The sequence below is a fragment of the Canis aureus genome, chromosome 9 (assembly GCF_053574225.1).
Source record: "Canis aureus isolate CA01 chromosome 9, VMU_Caureus_v.1.0, whole genome shotgun sequence".
In the NCBI taxonomy this organism is placed as follows: Eukaryota; Metazoa; Chordata; class Mammalia; order Carnivora; family Canidae; genus Canis; species Canis aureus.
In genome coordinates this window covers 37,949,979-37,973,789 of record NC_135619.1, presented here as the reverse complement: position 1 = coordinate 37,973,789, position 23,811 = coordinate 37,949,979, and the positions used below count along the sequence as shown (strand labels likewise).

Here is a 23,811-nt window from a genome sequence, read left to right as displayed (position 1 = left end):
ATCCCTCTCCAAAAAAATGCTTACTATTCATACAGATACATACTGTTTATACAAAATCCTGCTTTTAATTAACTCTTAGCAATAACAGAATCTCTATCTTATACTTTGGTTTAAGAAAAACCTTCATTCATAATTTTCTCTTCTTTCTTCATGTGCCATAGCTAACGGCCAAGATTATTGAAATAAATATCCTAATTCATAATTTTTCAATGTGAAATCTAGATCAACAAAATAATGAAAATGTAAAAAAGAATAAGAAGGAAAAATTATTTGACCATTTATAAAGAAAAAAAAAATCAGAAGATAGCATTGAAGAGTTCCAAATGAGAGTCTAAGGATGTCTTGTTTATTACATATTAGCAGGAGAGGTCAGATTCTGGAGCCTGGGATAACAGTTATCCTTTGTTTCCTAAATCAGAGCAGAGAGGTTTTCAAATGTTATACTATATGCAGATAATAGGGACCTGTAAAGAAGGAGTGTCCTCAGACAAAGAACTGGGGGAAGGAATGGTGATACAACTGTTAATTTATTGGTACAGAGATATGACTCCCTCTAGGTAAAAGTAAAATTCATTTTCCTCTATCCAACTGCATGGATAAGGAGAATGAATTTATAAAATCTCAACATGAAAATTTCCCACAAAACCAAAATGAATATTGTTTAGCTCTATCTGAAATACTACTACTACTATGCAATGCACATTATGCATTAAAACAAGTCTTTTGTGGTTGACCTGGAAATCACGCATAATATAGTTTCAACAAGAAAAAGACGTTCTGAGATTCAAGAAATTGACTTTCAAATGAACTTCTGGAGTGTAAGCAGGGGAATAACTGCACGCTATTAAATTCCATTTCATGTGGCACATAAGCTTACATAATCAGCCCTGGAAACCTTTGATATCTACACCAAAAAAAAAAAAAAAAAAAAAAAAATTCTTGAATAGAAATGGCCTTATTCTTAAAACTGTAGTATAGAAAATCCTTACAAAGCCTGACCTTCATAATGAACAAGGCCATAACTCCTAAGAACAAAGTGAAACTGAGAATTTATGCCACGTGGTAACCTGTCTGTGCACCTGTTCAGACACTGAATATATACTAAGCCATATTTCTATTATTGATGAGATACGAATACCACCTCATAGAGCTGGTATGAGGATTAAATAAAAAAGTACAAGAGTGCCTTGAGAACTAAATTTTGGGGACACCTGGGTGGCTTAGGGGTTTAGTGCCTGCCTTCAGCCCAGGGCGTGATCCTGGAGTCCTGGAATCGAGTCCCACGTCTGGCTCCCTGCATGGAGCCTGCTTCTCCCTCTGCCTGTGTCTCTGCCTCTCTCTCTCTCTCTCTCTTTCTCTCTCTCTATCTCTCTCTTTCTCTGTGTCTCTCATGAACAAATAAATAAAATCTTAAAAAGAGAAATTTTGGGGATGAGGATTGGGAGTGTGTATTTTGCACTCAGCACCAAAAATATAATGGTTACTTAATATTATAATTTTTTAGTCTATATCATGGTTATTTGCAGATTGTCCTCTTTGCTTTTATACTATAAATTGCATTGTAAGCCTGTGGAACAGCTTAATACATTTGCAACCTCTAAAGTATTTCATAATCAAGGTGGACATTATAAATACATTTTGATTTTAATGATGAAATATTTCTCCGATCAACTGGGCATATTTTGTGTATGTGTACGTATTTACATAAAATCTCTCCTAAATATCACTAATCAGTGTTCACCTAAATTTTACTAATCTCATACCTGAGATTTTGCTCAACGTCTGACTCAGTGTAGTGTTCTTGTTACAGGCAGGTAATGGTATTCATGCGTTCTTTTGCCTCTCTGAGAAACTAACTTGTTCAAACAACAGGCTTAAGTTCAGCCAGTTTGGCCAGGGTTTTATAACTGGAGGGAAGAAAGAGGAGATAACCATAGGAAAAAAAAAAAAGGTTCTCAGTATTCATTTGGGAGTGGAAAAGAGAGCAGTTCAAGTGTGGTGATAATTAGGTAGTGCATTGCCAAGACTGAAATGAAAATGCACGGTCTTAGACGTTGCCATTAGATATGAGACTAGGGAGCATTCAATGACAGGCACCCCATTTTCTCTACTTTGTCCTACATATTCCTACTAGAATGTCTGCATCTTTAGATTTTTTTGCCTCTCAACATTCAATAAACTCAATAAGATGGCTCATATTACCTTCATTTGGGAAATATATCTATGGTTTAAAAACCTCATCCCAAATTCTTGCACCAAGAGGGGAAACATACTTCAATTAAGCTGAGCCAAGTGCGTTGAAATTCTTTTCCAGGAAGTGCTATTGAAAATGTCACAAATGATTCTACTGACCAGTCTACTTAGCGTTAAGTACAACTGAAACGTTCTGGTCTATCCTGCCTGGAATGACTACTGATTACTTAAACAGTGACTGGTTGCTAGGAGACAATTACCCAATTGCTAGGCTTTCCCTAACTGTGTCTCCTAGAGCTCTTGAGAACTGTCCACATACTTGTCCCAGAGCATTTTGGCAGCATCCTTCTGCACCTTCTGCTGAAGGCCAGTTAATTATGAGTCTTGTAAACTTGGGTCTTTTAACCACCTGCCTTCATAATAAATGTAGCCTACATGCTCAGACTTGAATAGCATCATTTGGAATAACTGCTGTTTTCTCTTTCTTCAATATACTTTTCTGAGTTCCCAAACCTTCACCTTAGGTAACCATAATGGACCAGTATTAGTGACCAAAATCAAAGTGGGAAATCAACTGATGTGTCATGAGGTCAGAAGATTATTTGCATCTACCAAGAAATTTGCTAACATATCCTATGACTTCATGTCAAGACCCAGAGAACACCTTCCTGGGTCAGCAGAGAGAGAAGATCCATCGCAGCCAAGCAGGAAGTGTTTGAACCCAGCATCTGCCATATGAGACACCTAAAATATACCCTTTGCTTGTCCTTTGAAAGATAAAGTGTCTTGCTTTCTCCTGGGTGTGTCTTATCTTTTTTTTCTTTGTTTTCCTTTATTTTGTATGTACAACACTGGGTCATACTTATGAGATGGGGGAGGTTCCAGCTGAGGGTTCCTGTTTTAGTGTCATGCTACCACAGCAGACAACCACCTGCATTTTTGTACTTTACTAACATAGCGTAAAATGCACTTCAGAGAAGCTCTCCCTCACTCAGCGAAAATATTCTGGCTAAAAGACATACACTAAAAAAAAAAAAAAAGACATACACTACCTTTTCTTTTCAATTTCAGATACATCGAAGGCTTTGAAAGAAAAACCCATCAGTTTTGTTTCTCCCCAGCCTCAGCCCATGTTCTCCTTGGTGCTTGCTCATTCAGTTCTAAGACATTCTTTCTTGGGAACCAGACCCAGTCTAAGCAGACTAAGAAGTGCAGCTTGTCTGAGGATGCTCTCTGGGCATGAGGATTCAGGCAGGTGTTAAAGACCTCTCAGTGAAGCCCAAGAAAAGCACCTGTGCAGATGCTTGGCATCCACGCATTCCTACTAAGATGTGCTGTGTTCTCAGCAGCATCTCTTCAGTCATCCTGAAGGATCTTTTTGCTCACACTCCAGGACATAATGTTGCTCTTTCCCAGGTGTCTGATTGACTGAGATCCTACCTCACCTTTTCTTGTTTTTCTGATATCCTTTGTACCCAGCCACCTTGCTGTGACCCTCTTCTGGTCCACTGTTAGAAGGATCTACTAGGATGGCCTCTTAAAGGAGTAAGAGGTACCACTCAGATGTAACCAGGGCTTACAGCATAATACTCACTACCTGGCCACATCAACATGGAGAATCAGCAAGCATTGAGTATCACTAGAATTCTCACTAGTATCACAAACACTTTGTTCATATTTCAGAAGCTTCTCTGGTCCTATGTGTATTAGTTGCATCCCCAACTTACTCAGCCTTCCCAATCCCACTTCTGAGCCTACTGTGTTCATGACATACAGTAAAAACTCCTCTCTAAGGTTCCAGCTAGTTGACAAATTATAGTTATTTACAAATTTCTGTGCTTCTAAAGGTTCCATCTATTTCAAAAAGCAGTCTACTTCTGATAATAACCACTAGATTTATATAATATATATACAAGTATATATATGTGACATATATACATATACATACATATATGTGTGTGTGTGTGTATAGATAATCTAAAATGGCTTGAGAAACAAACCCTATGAGGAAACAACACAAGTTAAGTGCCTCTCTGACTAATATTTTCTTCTGGTGACCCCTCTGGACTAAGCATAAGTGATAATAATATACAGAACTCCTTTCACTAATGGCAATAAGGTCTCGTGATCATGGTATCTCCCCTGCCAGGTAAGTATGGCAATAAGGTCTCAAACACACATCAGGGTATGTGGCTTAACACATTCACACACATAACTGACGGGCATCTAGACACACATGTAAACACACACACAACACGCTGTTTTGCAGGAATATACCAGGGTAGACACAGATAGCCTAGAACTAAGATGCCGATCACATCATGGTGTGGCAGATGGCCCAGGGACTGTGCACAGGACATGATTTAAAAAAAATTTTTTTTTAGCATCCTGGAGAGCACATATGGTTACCTGCTGTCTTTGGTAGGCAGAGAAAGTTCTTTCCAGGTCTTCAAGATCTAGAATTTTGAAGACCTTTGAGTCATCAATTTCGGTCCATACTGTTCCTTCCAGTTTATTCTGCAAATATCAAGTTAATAAGTGCTAGAGTTTATAGTTATACATAAAAAGAACAGACGTGGTTATTTTTTTCAGAAGTGCTGCTCTCCCCAATTTTTCATTCTACCAGATGCTCAAAGTGGGCTGGCTTCAAACAACATGTCATTTATTTCAGCTTTGTCAAGTAAATATCTGAGCTAGTGAGAACCCGAGTCCATACTAGAAAATGAAATCATTTAACAGCCAGGGCTGTTTCCCTTTTCAGTGACAACATAGTGAGCTGCTAATGCTATCCATTAGAGGGAAAATTAGAACAAATGGCTTACCTCAGGCAGCTTGGACCAGTTGAAGGATTTCAGGGCATTTGTGGGCTGAGGAATGTTTTTCTTCTTGAGTGCCAGACCCAGTGGAGCACCAGGAGGTGGCATGATCCCCCCTAATGGAGGAGGCCCCGGGGGAGGAGGAGGGCCACCTGGAGGAAGGGGAGGGGGCGGAGGAGGAAGCATTCCACCTGGCAGGGGTGGAGGTGGTGGGGGCGGAAGGAGGGACCCTGGTACAGAGGAAGGAAAGGGCCCCCCTGGGGCTCCAGGTGAGGGTCCACCTGGGACCGAAGCACAGACAGCTCTCTGAAAAGGTAAAAATAGGACAAGAGAAGGTCAGTGGAAGAAGTAAATTCACTGGATGATTCTGCGAATCTGCAACTCTGCCTAAAATGTATGCTGCAGAGAAATCGACATTTCTGAGAAGATGGGTATAAAGGGGCAGTAAATCAATGGACTTTAGGGCCTTCATGAACTACTGAGTCCGTCCTTTGTATTTGGAAGCTCAGTGCTTGTTTGTAAAGCATTTATTCACATATCTCTTACTTCTTGTAACATCGTGGTTTGGTTTTCACAAGATCAGTTTTCATTTCAAGAAATCAATGTAATTCCCTTTGCTCCGATTAGAGTATCTGTACTAAAAATGCACACTCCCACATCGCCTCTGCTGCCTAACCTACATGACAGCAAAGGGATCGAGTCTTATAACCACTGTGATAAATCACAAAGACTTATATCCCCAGGCAGAAGCTGTCTGCCTAAGGTGAGGGGCTCCAGGGTAAGTGAGGCCTCGGCAGCTGCCCAGAAATAGAAGACCCAGCCCGTGGCCCCGGCCCTCACCCTGCTGAGCTCGTGGAGCTGTGCTGTGAGATCTGCCACCTGCTGCTTGACTTGCTTATGCTCACTGGTCTCCTTTTCAAGTTTCTCTTTCATTTTATTTAAGGTCTGCATCATCTCTTCCTTCTCTTGGGTCTTGGCATCACATTCGCGCTCTTTCTTTTCCAATTTCTGTTGTAACTCATTGTGCTCTACACAAGAAAACAATGGGACATGAAAATAGGGGACTCTTCAAAGCTGAAGTGCTTTCTCTAAACAGAAAATTGGCTGAGGATGATTGTGAGGCTCTTTATTAGGTAAATATTATTTCTCTGTTCCATCAAAGGGAACGACTTGTGGGCTCAGGGGTGTTGGTGCTTTTGTGCTTGGAGGGGTCCTTAGATGAACAGCATTATTAGCTACATTTTGTAAAATACCGAAAAAGAGATCCTAAAGTCACAGTTCCAAAGATGCACACAGTGTGAGAAGAGAATGGTGCCTATTTGGTACTTAGCTCAGGATCCGGTCATAAAAATGCCCCTTTAACCACTCTAGGGAAAACAAATATTAAAAGGGCCTCTTTTCACAAATTAGAAATGAGAACTAGAGAAGCCATTGTTTATTAGCTAGGTTTCTGGCTCATGTCCAAGGAGCACAGGACTGAAAGGGAGGATCTTGCTCTGTGAGGAAATGCTGATGCCAGATCGCGTCTGTCCCAACATGGAGTCCTTTCTCCCCTTCTACTCTCAGAAGGCTACTTGGGACTTGAACTATCTCATGCTTCTGGCAAATAACTCTTAAAACTTGTGAAAGCAAATGTTATCATCTCAGCATTAAAAACCTTAAGGGCAGAGCATAAGAATCACTATAATCTGGGGAGAAAATATTAGCTCTCAGCTGTAATTTTACTGACTTCCCAATCCTGCTCTAATGGAACAAGGCATCCAATTTAGCCTAATGCTTATTTACACTGCCAATATGCCTACTGACTCCAGCCCTTACAGGAGTGAGAGAGGCTTTGGGAAAGAGGACTAATGAATTTTAGGCTGCAGATTTTTATTTCAAATACTTGGCCCCAATTCCTACTCTTTTTATATAGTAAACCCACTAGAGATATAATCCACTGGGGCAGAGCTACACAGATTTATTAGTCTCTATTTCTGAATCTGATAACACATTTAGATTCTTGTTTTCTCCGTCTCTTACTTTCTCTCTTCTGAGTCCCCCCAAATCAACTTACAGAAAAAAGTTCAAGCCATTAAAAGCCTTGAAGTTAAGATAACCATCAATCCACTTCTGCTTTGCAAATGTGTCCCCAACTTCTTCAGAGATTTGTCTAAAAAGTACCTTACTGCACCCCATTTTCCTTCTTTTATCTCCACTTCACTTCTCTTCCACAATTGTTAAGATTTGCCTCTTATGGTCATGAAGCTTTGACAAATCCAGCTGTGTCTCAGAACCACCTGAGAGATTTTAATATCTTGGGAGTCTGTTCTATGGGGGATGCAGGGGGCGGGGGGATGGGTTGGAGAACAGGGCTTAGGAATTTGTTTTCAGATGCTCCTTAGAAAATTCTGATGTAATACCAGGTCTGGGAAGCTGCTGTCAAAGGATTCTCTCCACAAAGGACATCCATTTATCTCCACCTTTCAGGGCCCAAAGAACTTCCTATCTCCTCATAGCCTTCACCCTCTAGTTCATCAACATGTGCCCTCTATAATAATACAGCCTTGCTACTTGAAGCTTTCAGAAAATAATTTTTTATAGATAATTAATTAATTATCTATAATACCCCCTCCTTTATACTCCCCCTGTGACGTCACTTTAAACAATCCTGTTTGGCCCTACTGACCTTGGCCATTGTCTCTTGTACCACCTCCGCCACCCGAATCCTACCATAGTCCCTATCATTTACTAGGCAACTGGTATGTGACAGGCACTGTGTTAGAGTCTTTATATTTGTTCTGTCATTTAATCTTTGCAACAACCCTGTGAGTTAGACGTGATCTTCATCTTAGGAGAAGTGTGGAGAAGAGAATGTGACTGCCTACGCACACACAAAGAGCCCAGCATAGTACCTAATGCATACAGGTATTTGACAAGCATCCACTGAACAAATGACTGAAGGACTCTGAAGCTTCTGTCCTGTGTACTCTACTCCACTTGCACATCTTAATCCTCATGCTCTAGACTATACTCCTTAAGTATCACCTGATCATTTTCTCTTTGTTATCATCTCTTCACCCCAAACTTTATAGTCAGTGTTTCTCTTCTTTCTATAGCAGCTTCTGGAATCTATTAATAAAAATGTATGTGGCAACCTCACCAATGTGAGAACAATCTGAATTCACGTAAGGGACTTGTAAGTATACTTCATGTTTGGCAGTTTCCATTATCGGTGGCCTGGCTTTTCTGCTCAATGGAAAAGGACAAATATGACAAGGGAAAAGGAAATGCTCTGGCATCTCTTGGACCCTCTTTCAACACACTGACTATCAGGGTGAGTGCTATTGTGTTTCACTGGCTGTGGCTAAATAACTTGGACAAGGAAAAGGAAGTCAGTTAACCAGCAGAGAGAAAGAGCAGAGGCCAGGAATAGGACTGTTTTCACAAAAGGACCAACTTTAAGTTACTGGTATTTTGAAGGAAACATATCCACTCTCTGAGAGGCTGGCACAGTGATGGGCACAAATGACCCTCCTGTCATCTGATGCTGAGTCTTAATACCAAAGACATGTTCAAATACTCACCAAGAGCTGGTGTATGAATGCATCTATCTACAACAGTGAGTGATTTTCTAGATGATTTTTCTTTTTATAAGTGGTGCCAAATTAAGGTCACGTGGAGGATGGGGCTGCTGAATCAACTGGCCTGGGTTTTTCTTTTAAAATTCTGGTTATTCATGATGTTCTTTATTACATATCTTAAAATCTAGTGTGATTTAAAGAGCAGTTATGGGGTAGGGGCGAGGGCTGGAAGGAGTGGCAGTTAAGAAAATCTGAATTTATGAATACCAAAATGCAAATGCTATAAGGTCTTCCAAAAAATTTACATAATTATAATAAAAGGATAAAATATTTGGCAGTCAGTATGACAACTGAAATAGCTTCATTTAAGAGAAAAGAGGGCAAAAATGCCTTTATGACATAGAAAAAACTAATGCACTAAAGTCAGTAAGAAGTATCAGCACAAATTTCTAAAATATGCAGAGCAGAGTTGCCCAATAACCAGTAACATGTCCCCTTGTCAGGACCTCATTATTTACCTTTTCTCATCTTTTCTGCTTGTTCTTTCCACTGCTTAACTTCATTTTCATTAACCAACCTGTATAATAGTTAAAGGAGTATTCATTATAAAAAACATAAAAGGCCCATTGTCAAAATACACGCTCTCTAGGTACAAAAAATAGTCCAATGCGGAGAAAATCATCAGCATGCTTGAAAACCATTTAAACTCAGAGGTCACTGAGATATATTACATATGTATATGGAGGAACTCATATTTGGCCTCTAGAACATTTCAGTTCTCTCAGCTGCTACTTTAAAGTAGGATACAATAAATGTCTTACATGGTGACTATTACCTCACAGACAGCAAAATAAGAAACTTACATCCGTACAACATTCTTTATGTTAAAGTTTTCCAAAGGTGTGGTGTCGGGGTCCTGTCCTTTGTCATTCTGAATAACTATTTGCTGTACGATTCTATCTAGTAGTAGCCAATACTGAACGGTGTTGCCACTTCTCTTGTCTAAAAAAGAAAAGAATTATAGAAAAACACTTCAAGTTGTTTCTAAACTAGGTTGAGTATTTTTCAATAGCAGTCATCCACCAGAGCCACAGAACCAGAGATGTTTACAACATTTGCACTAGCACTTCTCATAGCCTCTGGAATTCTGACATGCAATGATCATTTATGTGACTGAGAGGCACTTTCTACCCCTTTCGAAATGTGTTGCAAGTCATATATTTATTTTTAAAATCAAAGTAGGTGATAATTCATTTCTTTTTTGGAATGTCACAATACCTCCTGAGCTGTGTAGAAACACTTTGGACTGTCATAAAACCAAGGTCTGGAATCCCTGGTGTGCACCCAACCTAATCAGCACTATTCAGAAGACACAGCCCTTTGGATGATGTCCAAACATTCAAAAGCACACATGTAAGTCACAAACACACTCACAAGGCATTTGGAGGCAGTGGTGCAGGATGGACATGAAGTGAGGGTAAGCTTCACTATGGGTCAGCCTCTTCCTGGTCAGCTCAAACATCTGAGTCGCACTTTTTGTGTCTATGTGAACCTATTCCATATGAAAAAGAAATCTAAGTCAAACACCCAATATCCTCAATACCTGCAATGCAAGCAAATCCAAGGCAAACAGAGCTAATCCTGCCACTTAGGTAGCAAAACAGAACTTTGATTTTGCTCTTTGGTTATACCCAGTCCATGTCAACTTAACACATGTTACACCAGGGAAATTCCATGAGTTGATGAGTTAAATCACAGTAATTGTGAGCATACATACCAGTTCAAATCTTTTGGCAAATTCTAGCTCATCTTCATTTCGGAGCATTTCAAAAAAATCTAAATGCCTGAAATCCAATAAAAGAGAAGCTATTAAAAGTAGGACATACTCTAAACACAAGCACGTAGGAATCAGGACGTTAATACTAAGGCTTTTCCTAAATATTCAGAGATTTCTCTAAAAGAAATAAGACAACAAAATTTGAATGCCTTTGCTTAACTATGTTCTAAGGAAAAAGACATACTCTGACTGAAATAACAATAAGAGACAAACTTAAAAGCCTAGGATTCCTAGTACATAGTAGACAATTAATAAAGGTCTATCAAACTCAAAACCATCAAGTCCAGATTCTGCTCACAGACTCCATTTATGGAAAAACCTACCCATATATCTACACTTGCCTGACTGATGAATTAAGACCACAAAATAAATATTCACGCCATTAACCTATTCATTTTAAATATTTATTGAGCCCCTTCTATGTATTTTAGACACTAGGGATGATAAGTTCTATTAAGACAAATACATCAGGGTAAAGGCAAAAGAGAATGAGGGGAGGTGAGGTGAGTTGTGTATACACACTGGCTGGAAAAGGTCTGACAGGTATAAGGGAATAAGAAATTTGGACATCTGTAGGAAGATCTTTGAGTGCTGAGAAAAATGGCAAATGCAAAGGCCCTGGGGCAAGAGTATTTTAACATGTTCATACAATACTAAGGAGAAGAGCATGTCAGAGTATATGAATGAGGGAGAATGGTAGAAGGAAAGATCTGAGAGCTAGTGAGATATCTTAGAAGCAGTAAAATGATTGCAAACAAGTGCAAATGAATGAGAGTGAAAATTCACATTCATAGAATGCCTATCAAAGGTGCCAAGTGATTCTGTGTTTTATAGTCAATCTTTCTAACCACTCATAAAAGATAGTTGTCATCATTATTATTATCACTACATCACTATTTCTCAAAAAAAAAAAAAAACCCAAAAAACAAAACAGTTAAGATTCAGAAAAATTGAGTAACTCGACCAGAATTCATAGCAGGTTAAGATGTAGGACAAGGATGTGGATTCAGTATGATGCCAGAACCCACATTAAGTTCTGTACAATGTGCTGCTTCTTTCACTGAGAAAGTCTTACATAAAAGCACCATTAGTTGAACTAGTATTCAGGGGCCAGTGTCTTATGTTACAGAAAGTTCAGAGGCACACACACATGGAAAAAGCATGAACTACCTCAGATGATAACAGTTTGACTTACCTATCTAATGTTGAATTTTCATGTTCCCTTAGTTTATCTATTACAGGTTGAATTCCTAACATCAGAAATTCATAGCGAAGATGAAGTCTAAAGTCCAAACTTTCCTGAAAGTGAGAGGGTAATAAAATACATATTTGTGCTTTTTGGACTACATCTTTTTTAAAAAGATTATTCTTTAATACTACATGTTTTCAACAGCGGTACAGAAGGTCCTTACCACTCCCGCGCCTTGGCTTAGCACTGCATTGATGAAGGACATGATGGCAGTCTTGAGACTCACTTCATCTCGATACCGCCCTGTGCTTTTATCCAAGTCATTAATTAATGTCTACCAAGGATACAAATATAAAAACAAAGGATTGAATCATTACCAATCTTAAAGTCATTTTATTAATTTTTATAACTCAGAAGTAAATTTTTAAAATTTTGTGTTTAGTCAGGATTGCATGGATCCAAAGAAAGCCATCTTTTATTTTTCTTAAAATTAGTTCAAAAAACTCTACTTTCAAAATTCCTACCATTACATATGTTCATTTATACATGTATACAAATAACAAAAGACTGTGCTTTGTTGACTTGGCTTACTTTTTATATCGGAGTATAAATATGGTCACATAATCTCACTGTTTATATTGATAGTAAATTAAGAATGGTAACCTGTAAAATTTTCAGGGAATGCTACATTTAGTGGATTTGAAAGATATGTGCTATGTAACGTTTAGGAAGCAGAAACACATTTTCAAAATTCAGTAAATCTAAAATCCCAGATTGATCAACTATTGAAAACATATTCTAAAACCCAAGAAGAAGAAACTTTAGAAGTAATCACCACAGAGAGAAACCTTAAGTTATGTTCCCCCTTCAGGAAAACACCTGTTGGAAGGGGTGAATGACAAAGTGGCAAGGGAGCATGCCCACCTGAAAGCGGGTTCTTTCGCTAGCATACTTCTGGTAGTGCAGCATGGCCTGCAGAACCTTCTTGTGGCCCCCGGGAACCAGGCACACGGCGCCCAAGATTTCCAGCACGGCCACCTTTGTTTTAATGTTCTCTGTGCTCAGACTCTGAGCAATCACATTAATACTCTCAGAGTGAGCCAGGACATGAGCCCGACCTTGAGAGTTGTTCATTAGTGCCTTTATACATCCAATGAGAGAGGTATGTATTCGAGACTCTGAGGTCTCGTAGTCCATGGTCTTTAGAAAGTTGAGAATACATGACAGGCCATCCAAGTCGATGAATCTGGTTACAAACCTGGCAGGAGAAGAACATTAAAATGTATCAGACTTAGGTCCCTTTGGAATTTTCTAATAGCCCTTGGAAAAGTTTTGCAATGGCAGGAGAAAGGAAGAGGTATGTAGTTCTTGTAGTACCAAAGAGCTACATTGATGAAGTCTTCTTAATTCCTGACCTCTTCCTCAGCACAAACCCAATGGTCAGGTCTACCAGAAATGTGAAATAATCTCTATTTGAAATAAACAGATCTCAACTGATACAAAGAACCAATGAACAATTATACAGCCACAGTAAATCAGGAACCAGAACACACTCAGAATATGTGTCTTAAGTTAAAGTCATCTGCTGATTCAGGGGCACCTGGGTAGCTCAGTCACTTAAGCATCTGCCTTCAGTTCAGGTCATCATCTCTGGGTCCTGGTATCCAACTCTATGTCAGGCTCTCTGCTCAGTGGGGAGTCTGCTTCTCCTTCTCCCTCTGCCTCTCCCAACGACTTCCCTCCTGCTCATGCTCTCTCTCAAAAAATAAAATCTTTAAATTAAAAAAAAAAAAAAGGTTATCTGCTGATCCTGTGTCATTTTAACACCAGCCTCTAATCACCTTTACATTAACTGTTGACCCATATCAATGCAAGTCAAAGAGCATCCTTAAGCTCCAGGATATTTGTCTGTCAAACAAATGATAATCTATATTGCTAACATTTTGTAGCAAAACTCTTCTTTTGTATGATATGCTACTGGAATCCCTATATATAAAACAAATAAAGGGTGCCTGGCTGGATTAGTCCATAGAGAACATGACTCTTGATTTTAAGCCTCATGATGGGCCTGAAGTGTACTTAAAAAACTAAATAATAAACTGCTAAAACAAAACAAAAGCAAGCCTTTGTTACTGCACGTTAATTGATATCTAGGACACTTTATTTACTGTGAAGCTGACCAATGAGAATAATTCACAATGCACAAATATACGTGAAGCTCTGAAAATTTCAGAAGTAACAGAACTTGTTTATATGACTATTCCAGAAATTTCCAAACCTACTTAGTCTTAGATACCTATCAACATCTGAGAATGCAAAACAACACAAATAGGGAAATACTGATGTAGTTAGGATTGGCTACAAAACCTGTCATACAACTGCATAGAAATTTTGATAAATCAATAGATTTTTCTTAGTTAGCATCTTATAGTCAAATAAAGAAAAGGAAATCTTTATTTTCCAGCCATTTCATGTAGTCACAGGACCCAGATATAGCCCCACTGGTGGAAACAGTTGGCTTCATTCATAGCTCCTATGTTAATGAAATATACATATAAGCACCCCAACATCCCACCAAACCTTGAAGACTAATCAATGGGAAATGAAGGTGTAGGAGACACATGGTGGAGGCTGACTCCCCCCCCCCCTTTTTTTAGGAACAGTTTTATTGAGATATAATTCACATGCCATGAAATTCATACTTTCAAATGTACATTTCAGTGATATCCACAGAGCTGGGCAACCACGGACAGCATCTGATTTCAGAACACTCTAAAACATCCCAAAAGACTATTTCCCTCCTCTCCCCAACCATAAGCAACCACTAATCTTTCTGTCTGTACAGAGTGGCCTTCTCTGGATATTTCATATAAATGGAATCATGCCATATGTTGTCTTTCTTTAAACATTAAAATCTGGCTTCTTTCACTTTGCATAAGTATTTTTCAGGCTCTTCCATGTTGCAGCATTTATCAACAGTCTATTCCTTTTTAGGGCTGAATAATAATTCATTGTATGGATATATCACATTCTGTTGATCCCTTCATCAGCTGACAGAATTTGGGTTGTTTCTACTTTTCAGCCATTATGGACACTGTTAACATGAACATTCCTGTTACCTTGGCTATATACCAATGAGTAGAATTGTCAGGTGATATGCCAACATTATGTTCAACATTCTAAGGAAACTGTCCAACTGTTTCCTGAAGTGGCTGCACCACTTTACATTATTTCCAGCAATGTATGAGGGTTGCAATTTCTCTACATCAGCACCAAAACTTTCTAGTCTGTTTTTTTTTTTAATTTTAGCCATCTTAACAGCTGTGTGCATATCTTTTAATTGAAGAAAATCAATTTATTGAATGTTCAATGATTAAAAGTATTCCATCCATGGTTCAGTTGAATGCTTTTAATCTAAGAATTCCTATTGCAGAAAAAAAGAAGAAAGTAGGGTAAGAGAGAAGGGAGAAAGAAAGGACAGAAGAAGAAGGAAAAAAAGACAAGTAGTATGTTACCCAAGAAAGAATTACCTCATTGGTTTTGTCCTTAGTGCTGTCTTCAAACTCTCTATAGTTTTACTTCTCTCTTCTTCCTCTTCCCTCTCTAAAGCCAGGAGAGATTTTCTCTACGCAAAGAAAACTGAAGTTACCTCTTCAAATTCTATGATTCAATTAGGGTATAAGCAAGACAAGTCCACAGATTACATGCTATTATTACTTTTAATATATATAAAAAAACAATAAATCTATGACTAGGATTACTATAAAACCAAAATACAGAGCAAAAGTACTAAGAATTCCAGATTTGTAATCTCTACTAAAAGTTCTTTCAAATTTTAGATAAAGTTTTAAGAAATGTTTAGAAATTTTCAGTAGAGATTAACTTGTCCAACTATAGTTCTGGTGAAAATATTACTATCTATATTTGATAGAAAGAGGATTGGCTCTGCAGTTAAATACAGTATTCTGGCAACTAAAGCTAATAACATTAACAACACTATCAAATCCAGGCGGTTTGTGTCATCCTCAAGCCGAAAAGTAGAATCTTTTACACTTTTTGTTCCATCAATTACTTAAGAGGAACAATCAAATCGGACATGATACGAAGAAGGACAATTCCTTCAGAGTAAACACTTTTAGAAATGATTCAACATCATTTGGAAATTAGGCTACAGAGTGTGTGTGAGGGAGGGAGTGGGGTGCTTACACCCTCCCCACCCAGGGATCTGTTGAGCAGCACTTCCCAAACTTTAATATGGACACGAATAAGCTGGGGATCTTGTTAAAATAAGAGTTCTGATTTGGTAGGTCCTGAGTAAAGCCCAAGATGCTGCATTTCTAGTTTCCATGCAGCCCTGATGCTGCAGGTCTATAGACCTCAATTTGAAGAACAAGGCTCTAAGGAAGTAGATCTCAGTTGACAGTACAGTCCTGGATGCTAGTAAAGTTTATATTTGTGAAAAGATCTTTCCCATTCCTTTGAGCCCAAGATCACCTAGTTGGATTAAAAGGATCCTTAAGTCTTAATGGCCTCAGGTGCCTCCACCCATGGAACCACTGGTCTCTTGCCTTCATCTTATTCTGAATGTGTGCTTTTCTAATTTCAGCCTTCTTACCTGTTAACAATTCTGATAAAAATGCATGGCTGGGAAACAGACTAGGGCATTGAAGGGGAAAAAGAAAGTTTGGCTCTTATCTATGTGTCTCAATGATCCAACCTCTCACTTCCTTTCAGGGCCACAAGTCATCAAAGGGTGATTTTATCTAATTTTTTCAAGTTAATAGTACCAGTATTAACTAAATGTTAACTAAAACCTAAATTTGACTTCACAATTAGGAGGGTTAAAGCTCCAAAGAAATATATCAGTATCATTTAAGGCAACAGAAATAAAAATCAGTGAAGTCTCGTTTTTCAAATGTGTTACTGTTTCTGCTGACATTGTCCTCTTGCTGGTGATGAGCCTGGACAGCTGTGAGGAGAGGACGGTAGGGGAAGAAGCTGTGCAGAAATAGCCAATAAATTTCTTCATGGCTCTGTGAGACCTATTGCCTGGAAAATTCAGCACGAATTCAGCCAAGTATGTTTAATCTCCTATGGCACAGCTGAACTTGTTTAGACTCTGAAGCAATCACTTTGAATCTGCAGCTCAGAATCAAGATGATTACAAACATCATTGCCTATTTCTAAGCTTAATCACACAAAACTATACCCAAATTAAAGACACACATTTCTTATTATGGCTCACTAATACTGAAGATATAGATATTTATTCTTTTAACACTGTTGGAGGGGGGGTGTAGTGTGGTGCCGTGGAACATCTGAATAAAGACAGACTATATTATGTCTCTCCCTAGTAGAACTGGGAGATTTATGAAAAGTCAAGAAAATTAAATTAGTATTTCCTTTCCCAGTGTGAGGACCATTACCTTCCTTTCAAAATAGAGGCAACACACTCTTTTCTGTATGTGATACACTTCAATTTGAATCTAAGATTATGTTCCTTAAACTTAGAAAAATGAGGATAGGCAGACGAACATGATAATTCTAATGTGACTTTTCAAAATAAGTTATATGGAGTCTAAAGCTGTCAAGCTTCACATTTAGGAAGAACACCTAATTTGTAGCTTTCCATAGAAAAAGGAGACATGCCTACCTTTCTAAAGATAGATGCTAGGCCAAATATGTAGTGTGTACCTTGGCATATACAGGACAGGTTTGTTGTGGCCTCCGTGGGGTCTCTAGGCACTTACTAAATCCCTGTTCACCTGAGAAGCGGACAAAGGATAAAGTGCCTCTTGGTAGAGGATCTTCTGATAAAACCTACTAAGGTGTATGTACACTGGAACATGCAGGTCCAAGAGAGATACACAAACTACACATAGAAATCATTCCTTTCTGGGAGTCTGGAGCTAAGCTTCTGTTTGAAACATTCCCTGGTGTGAAATCAGTAAGCCAGGCTGCTAAACACACTGCACTTTACCTCACATCTGTCTTCCCCGAGAGTGCACGCAGAAGCCACATACAAAGGAAGCCCGGGTCCTTCTTGAACCTGTTGGGCTGTACTTTTATTATACTGTTTTTCACTCTTTAAAAGCCAACAGATCACTCAGGGGTACTTTAAAGAACAAAGCATTCTTGTTAAGAAGCTGACGTAAAGGAACTGAACTTGTTCGGTGTTTCATAGACCAGTAAGTGCTGCAGTTCTCGACCCGGACTGTTCATCAGACCCTGGACACATTAAAGAAAACAGATGCCTGCCCCACCTCAGACAAGTTGGGGGGGGTGGGATTACCCAGCCTCTTTTACTCACCAAAGGGTTTTAAAAACTGAGTGAGAGGCAAATTAGAAAGGAATCTTTGAGCTCGGACTGATAGGTTTAAATTCCAGTTCTACTGTTCCTAATTAGATGACCTTGGGCAAGGTAACCTTCTTCCAAGTCCCAGACTCCTTATCTATAAATAGCAGTTATAGCACAGGGGGCGTGTAAGGATTTAAAACAACATGTAAAGTGCCTGTTAGACTGCCTGTCACATGGTGCACACTCAAAAGCAGTAGTAGCTAGTGATGCTGAAGACAATAGATGATAACAATGTGGATAAATCCCCTTCAACAAATCCCTAAGCTAAAGAGCTCAAGTTGAGCTGCTGAGCCATGAAAGGATTTGGAGACACTGTAGAAGTCTTTCCAGTCCCCAGGGACAGTGTCTCAGGATCTCTGCTGTGTGTCATTGGGAATTCTCCAATACAGTTAGCAGAGAGATCAGCCTGACTCTAGGAGGAGGAGGTGGCAGCAACACATTTGGTGAGAAAAGCAGAAAATTCAGCATAGGGTTTTTGGTCTCATCAGATTTCCTTGTTCTTTACATACGCAGGAGTTCTGAGGTCTCATTAACTCAGGATTTGTTACTGCTTTTTACCTTTAACCCTAGAAAGAGGCCAGCTCTGTCCTTAAAGGAACATTACAAAGCTTTGTTAGGTGTTAAACACATAAAAAATAGCAAAGTGACTGACAATTTAATTGCCTTGAGATACTCTTGGAAAGGATTTCGGACTTGGAAGCAAATATAATTAAAATGTAGATGACTCATGACTGCAGCACAGGGTTGTCCAAGGAGCTGGCCGAAGGAGAAAGGAGGCTCTTAAAGAAATGCCTCCTACTGGCACATCATAGACCTTCTACTGCAGGAAATGGTCAGGTTGACTCTATACAAGGCATGGATTAAGTCACTAAATGACAAATTAACCTAATTGCCCCCCTCAAATTTGAAGAAAAGAAAATGCCAGAGTATTTAGTACTTCTCCCTTTATAGAAGTGAATTCATTAACGAAGAAGCAACTTCCCTTGTTACATCAAACAATGCTGGCTTAATTAGAAAGAAAGCCAGCCTGCCCCACAGCTCTTTTATCCCCCTAACAGCCAGGAACAAGAATTTAGAAACTAACCTTCACAAGCAGGAAATGTAAATGGCTCTAAATTATTATTGCTTGAGCTATGCATAGAAGATCCCTGATGGTCATCACAAGCCCCACACTTTGCTAACATATTCATACAAATGCTGAGATCACCCTTTTCTCATCTTTGCCATTGTGTAGGATGCCTTGTACTAGGAGGCTTTGGATACTCTTTTCTGCTGTCCTTTTAGACTAGAAATCCTCAGGGCAAAAGCTTATGCAGTTTCTTCTATAATTTATACAGCCCCATTCACATTTACTAGGCTGTTTATTATTCATTGTGCAACCGCAGAAGAAGCATCTTCAAATAAAAGGCTAGAAAAGAGGAAGTTACTAAAAGTCAAGGTCTCTGAAAGTTTAGTAAAAGTGTGGTTCACATATTCTAATCAGTTAACTTTGTAGCAGCAGCAGCAGCAAAATATTAGACATTTTTAAAAATGTTTGCCTTATGTGTTAAGCAGCTAATTTGAAAAGACTCTTGGAAGGGAAGAAAAGGAAGAGGTAGAAAGAGGTAGAGAAAAGTATTTATTATGGAAGCTATCATCTTGCTTGGATATGATAAACTCAAAGTTGAATCTAAAAGAGTGATCTTAAAATCATGAGTGTACCCACAGAGGCAGACTGTTCACCATAGGCAGTTGTCAATTTTTATTGACATGAACAGGATTTGAGTTACGAAGGCTCAAAGGTTGAGGACTTGTTTTCTGCTGTATATTTTAGCTGGGATCAATAGGTGCCCTTCAAGGTGCTCAAAATGCTGACATTACACAGACATATATGTGATCAGAATGCATATTTTAGACACTGAGATGCATTTTAGGCAATTACTTAACCAAAGGTTTCCCAAGGACTTCTCAGAGTAATTATGCCCTTTATTCACCACTTACTCCATAAACTCCTTTTGTTATTTATAGGAGTAAAAGAGTACCTGGCTGCCCTATAAAATCAGGAACTAAGTCAGTCCTAGGTGAAAAAGAGCTGGAGGAGAACAGTGAAGGAATAGTTTCATTGTATTATTTTAAAATGGTATTAACTTGTAGAATAGTACTGCCATAACAATGCTCCAAATGACTGGTAAGAGCAATTGCAAGTTAAGTTGAACATAAGCCAGATTTAAGATTACATTTCCTTTTACAACATTAAACTCACTTATATTTTAGTGTGTGCTGATTTTATGTAAAACATACTGGAAAAAATCATTTTGCCAAGTACCACTCCTACCCTCCTTCCCTCCCTCCCCGCCCCCCAACACTGAGTGTTTGGAAGAGAGTTTGGAAGATAATGACATTTGATAGTTCTTACTCAAGTGAATTTATTGTGCAATTGTGTGCGAAATTTGCATTTTAAACTGTATGCCACTGAACAGAAAGTATACCTACCGCAGCCATGGAATTGAGCTGATCGATGTAGAATTCGGGCCAACTTGTTGCTCCCTTGTTTTCCTCTTGGTCCTAAATAAAAAGCAAAAAAAGTAATATACATCAGATATATACACACAATGACCACAAGCACATCTGACTTTCAGAGCATCTAGATGATGGCCTATATAAGCGTTTAGGAGACAAGGAGATAGAAGATATTTGTCTTCATATGTTGGTTTTAATCATCAGACTGTCCTTTGGCCTAGGGACAAGACAGTACTACAGAGTTAGGTATGATAAAGGGGACATTTTCTGAACCATGGATCAAAGGGAATTTATTATTTTATCACTTTTTTAATTTATATTTTTCAAAAATTGAAGAACAATGGACATAAAATATTGTATTAGTTTCAGATGTACAACATGGTGATGAGACATTCATATGATATAAAATGGCAACCACAATAAATCTAGTTACACCGTTCACCATAAAAGTTGTCACAGTAGGGGCACCTAGGTAGCTCAGGTGGTTAAGTGTCTGACTCTTGATTTTAGCTCAGGTCATGAGATCAAGCCCCTGGGTGTGGAGCCTAAGATTCTCTCCTTCTCCCTTTCCCTCCACCCCCACCTAGCTTACCCATTCTCTCTCTTTCTCTCTCTCAAAAAATATTTTTACAGTATTATTGATTATAAAGAGGAATTTTTTTTTTAAGATTTATTTATTTATTCATGATAGACATAGAGAGAGAGAGGCAGAGACACAGGCAGAGGAAGAAGCAGGCTCCATGCAGGGAGCCTGACGTGGGACTTGATTCCGGGACTCCAGGATCACACCCTGGGCCAAAGGCAGGCACCAAACCACTGAGCCACCCAGGGATCCCCATAAAGAGGAATTTAAATGGGAATCTAGACACAGCATAGTATGGTATTGTTTTCCTTCAGGGGCACAATAATATTGGAAAGGACACAATGTTTGTTGTGAGGACAAAGGATCTCTAGGTCCTGTGTCACAGTGAGGACAGTGTTGCTCAACTATATGTCTGGATAAAATCCATAAAGGAAGGAAAATTGTCTCAAAAAATGACCACAGGGTTTGGCCAGTTGTTAGATGTTTTTAGTTAGTTTATTCCGACTCCAGAAGACAATAAAAATTTTGAAGGGTTTCATTTGATGTAACTAAAACTAGGTACTGCTTCAGATGAAAAGGTAGAATAAAAAGCTTGACCTTGGATGGAAAATAGTAGAATGAACACACATTACCCACAGGCCCAGCCGTCATGCTGTGACAGCTTGTGAGTCTGAGAAAACGTAAGGTGTCTGAGCTGACGAGAACTGAAACCCCAAAGAATTCAGGAACCCTTTCCTAAATCACTCTAGCCAGTCTTTTGTCTTAGCAGAACAGGATGACTTGAAGCCAGCACCATGGCCCTCTGGGCTTCTGTGCATAGAAGCCCCCCACCTGAAGCCTCACTCACCCCAAAATCAGGGGGCTGTACCTTCTGCTCCATGCAAACACCGAGTCCATCAGAAGGTGGCATGGTAGCTAGAGCTTTCCATACATGTTTGCAAACTTATGTGGCTATAAGTCATTTGTGTGATGCAACAGACTGGAAGAGCACAATTTCAGTCTTCTAGCTTCACATTCAGAGAGCTCCTCAATACAACTGATATCCCCTGTCCCCTTGGACTGGGCCAGGTACCGGTAGCTGCTAGGAGACAGTGAAGTAGTTACTACCTATTTACTATTGTCAGAATCCCAATCTTTGGGATAGCACTTTCAAGGTGGGGCTTTTAATTTCAGTCCTATACTTTACCTCAAAAACACTTTTTCTAAGCAAATCTTTCTAGACAGGTCTACTGTGGTGAGATAAAAGAAACTTAATTTCAAAACTATTTGTTAAGTAGTCACATAAAAGCAGGGAAAGTAACAAATGCTTCTGGTGCCTTAAAAGCCGGCAGTAACAGATACCTGAACTTGAGCAGTTGCACGAATTGCATCTGGAGACTGAAAGAGCCAGATGATGTGGACAAAAGACTATAGCAGCAGCTTTGAAGCTGGACCGCATTACACTTGCATGGCTTTAAAAAGCTCAGGAAATCTGATGAGTTTTTAGAACAGTCCTTGATTATTATTTAACATGTTAATAAAATAGCTACAATTGCAGCATAAGTGCTGAACCCTTCTCTCCCCCTAAAATGGAGTATTAATGTTAGCAAAACCCCATGTTAGCAATGTATTCAGCAAGCCAAAACCCACAGTGATAGTCAATGGTATTTGAACCTATAAAATGAAATAAAAGGTGCCAGATCATTCTAGTCCCTCAAACCAGGGCAAATTTCCAAAATTACAACAAAGTCCTGTCCTGTGTCTGGGGTCCCCTGAGAGACTATCTATTGTAAGCTTAATAGTCATGGTTAACAGAACAGGAGATCATTTTAGAAGCTGAAGATTAGTATATAGAGAAAAATCTTAACACTTTGGAAATGTTTTAGTAATATAAACATATTAAGAGTAGACCTAGATACTGTAGTCAAAATAGGGAAAAGAAGGCTTCATTTTTATTTCACATGCCTCAGTGCTGAGAAAATCAAATGAGCTAACATACGTAAAAGCTTCTCATAAAAGTACTGTTATCACTATATTCCTGGGGGTGATCCTCAGAGTTCTTCATTTTGGCAATGTGTCTCCAGTTTCCTCTGTGCAATCTTGGTCCTTCTAAACAGATGTGTGCTCCAGTAGCCAAGTGAAACACATCTGTGAATCAACTCTCTGCTCCTACTTTGTGTGGCTGCTAGAGTCTGTAGTCATGTAGAGCCATAGGCCAGAAACAGATGAATGCAATTGTTCAGGGTGGGGATGGAGGGCTCCCCTAAAGAGCACTTAATACTGAGACATGCTGAGGGGAAGACTCTCTCCTAAGAAGTCCATGAAAGAAACTGCTGATGAAAGTCAACATGTCTGATATTCCTGAAAAGCAAACGGGTCCTATGTGTTGCCAGCCTCTAGTATGTGTTATTCTTTGAGCAATGTGCCTCTCTTCTTTTCTTTCTGTTTTATTTGTTATAGAGAAAAAGTGGGAAAAGTTAAACAAGATTGTATAAGATTGCATTAGTTGTAATGGAAGAAACAGCAATATTCAACATATACATAGCTTACTTGTGTCAAACACTGTTCTAAGCACTGTGCTCTTCATGTAATCTACCCAATGAGGTAGCTGCTGTTATTTCACTCATTTTAGTGATGAGGAAACAGAGGCAAAGAGAAGACTGGTGAGTTGCCGAAGTTCATCCCATTAGAAATTCAGAGGCAGTGGGAAAGAATCAAGGCAACCTCTTTCCTAAGATTAGACCTCAGATTAATCACAGGCAATTGGCACAGTGAGTGCAAAGCTGGCCTTTCA

At 39.0% G+C, this 23,811-nt stretch overlaps 1 protein-coding gene across 4 annotated transcripts in view; it reads right to left on the bottom strand.

Moving 5' to 3' along the window:
• DAAM1 (dishevelled associated activator of morphogenesis 1) overlaps positions 1-23,811 on the bottom strand; it is a 166,610-nt gene that overhangs the window by 35,377 nt on the left and 107,422 nt on the right. For all 4 annotated transcript variants that reach the window (XM_077909468.1, XM_077909471.1, XM_077909470.1 and 1 more), the window contains exons 4-15: positions 20,429-20,500; positions 15,129-15,223; positions 12,523-12,856; positions 11,822-11,932; positions 11,605-11,708; positions 10,350-10,416; positions 10,007-10,124; positions 9,436-9,574; positions 9,091-9,149; positions 5,850-6,037; positions 5,016-5,315; positions 4,603-4,710 (exon numbers count right to left, since the gene is read on the bottom strand). In XM_077909468.1, coding sequence (XP_077765594.1) covers positions 4,603-4,710; positions 5,016-5,315; positions 5,850-6,037; positions 9,091-9,149; positions 9,436-9,574; positions 10,007-10,124; positions 10,350-10,416; positions 11,605-11,708; positions 11,822-11,932; positions 12,523-12,856; positions 15,129-15,223; positions 20,429-20,500 — 1,695 coding nt within the window. The remainder of the gene's footprint in view (positions 1-4,602; positions 4,711-5,015; positions 5,316-5,849; positions 6,038-9,090; positions 9,150-9,435; positions 9,575-10,006; positions 10,125-10,349; positions 10,417-11,604; positions 11,709-11,821; positions 11,933-12,522; positions 12,857-15,128; positions 15,224-20,428; positions 20,501-23,811) is intronic.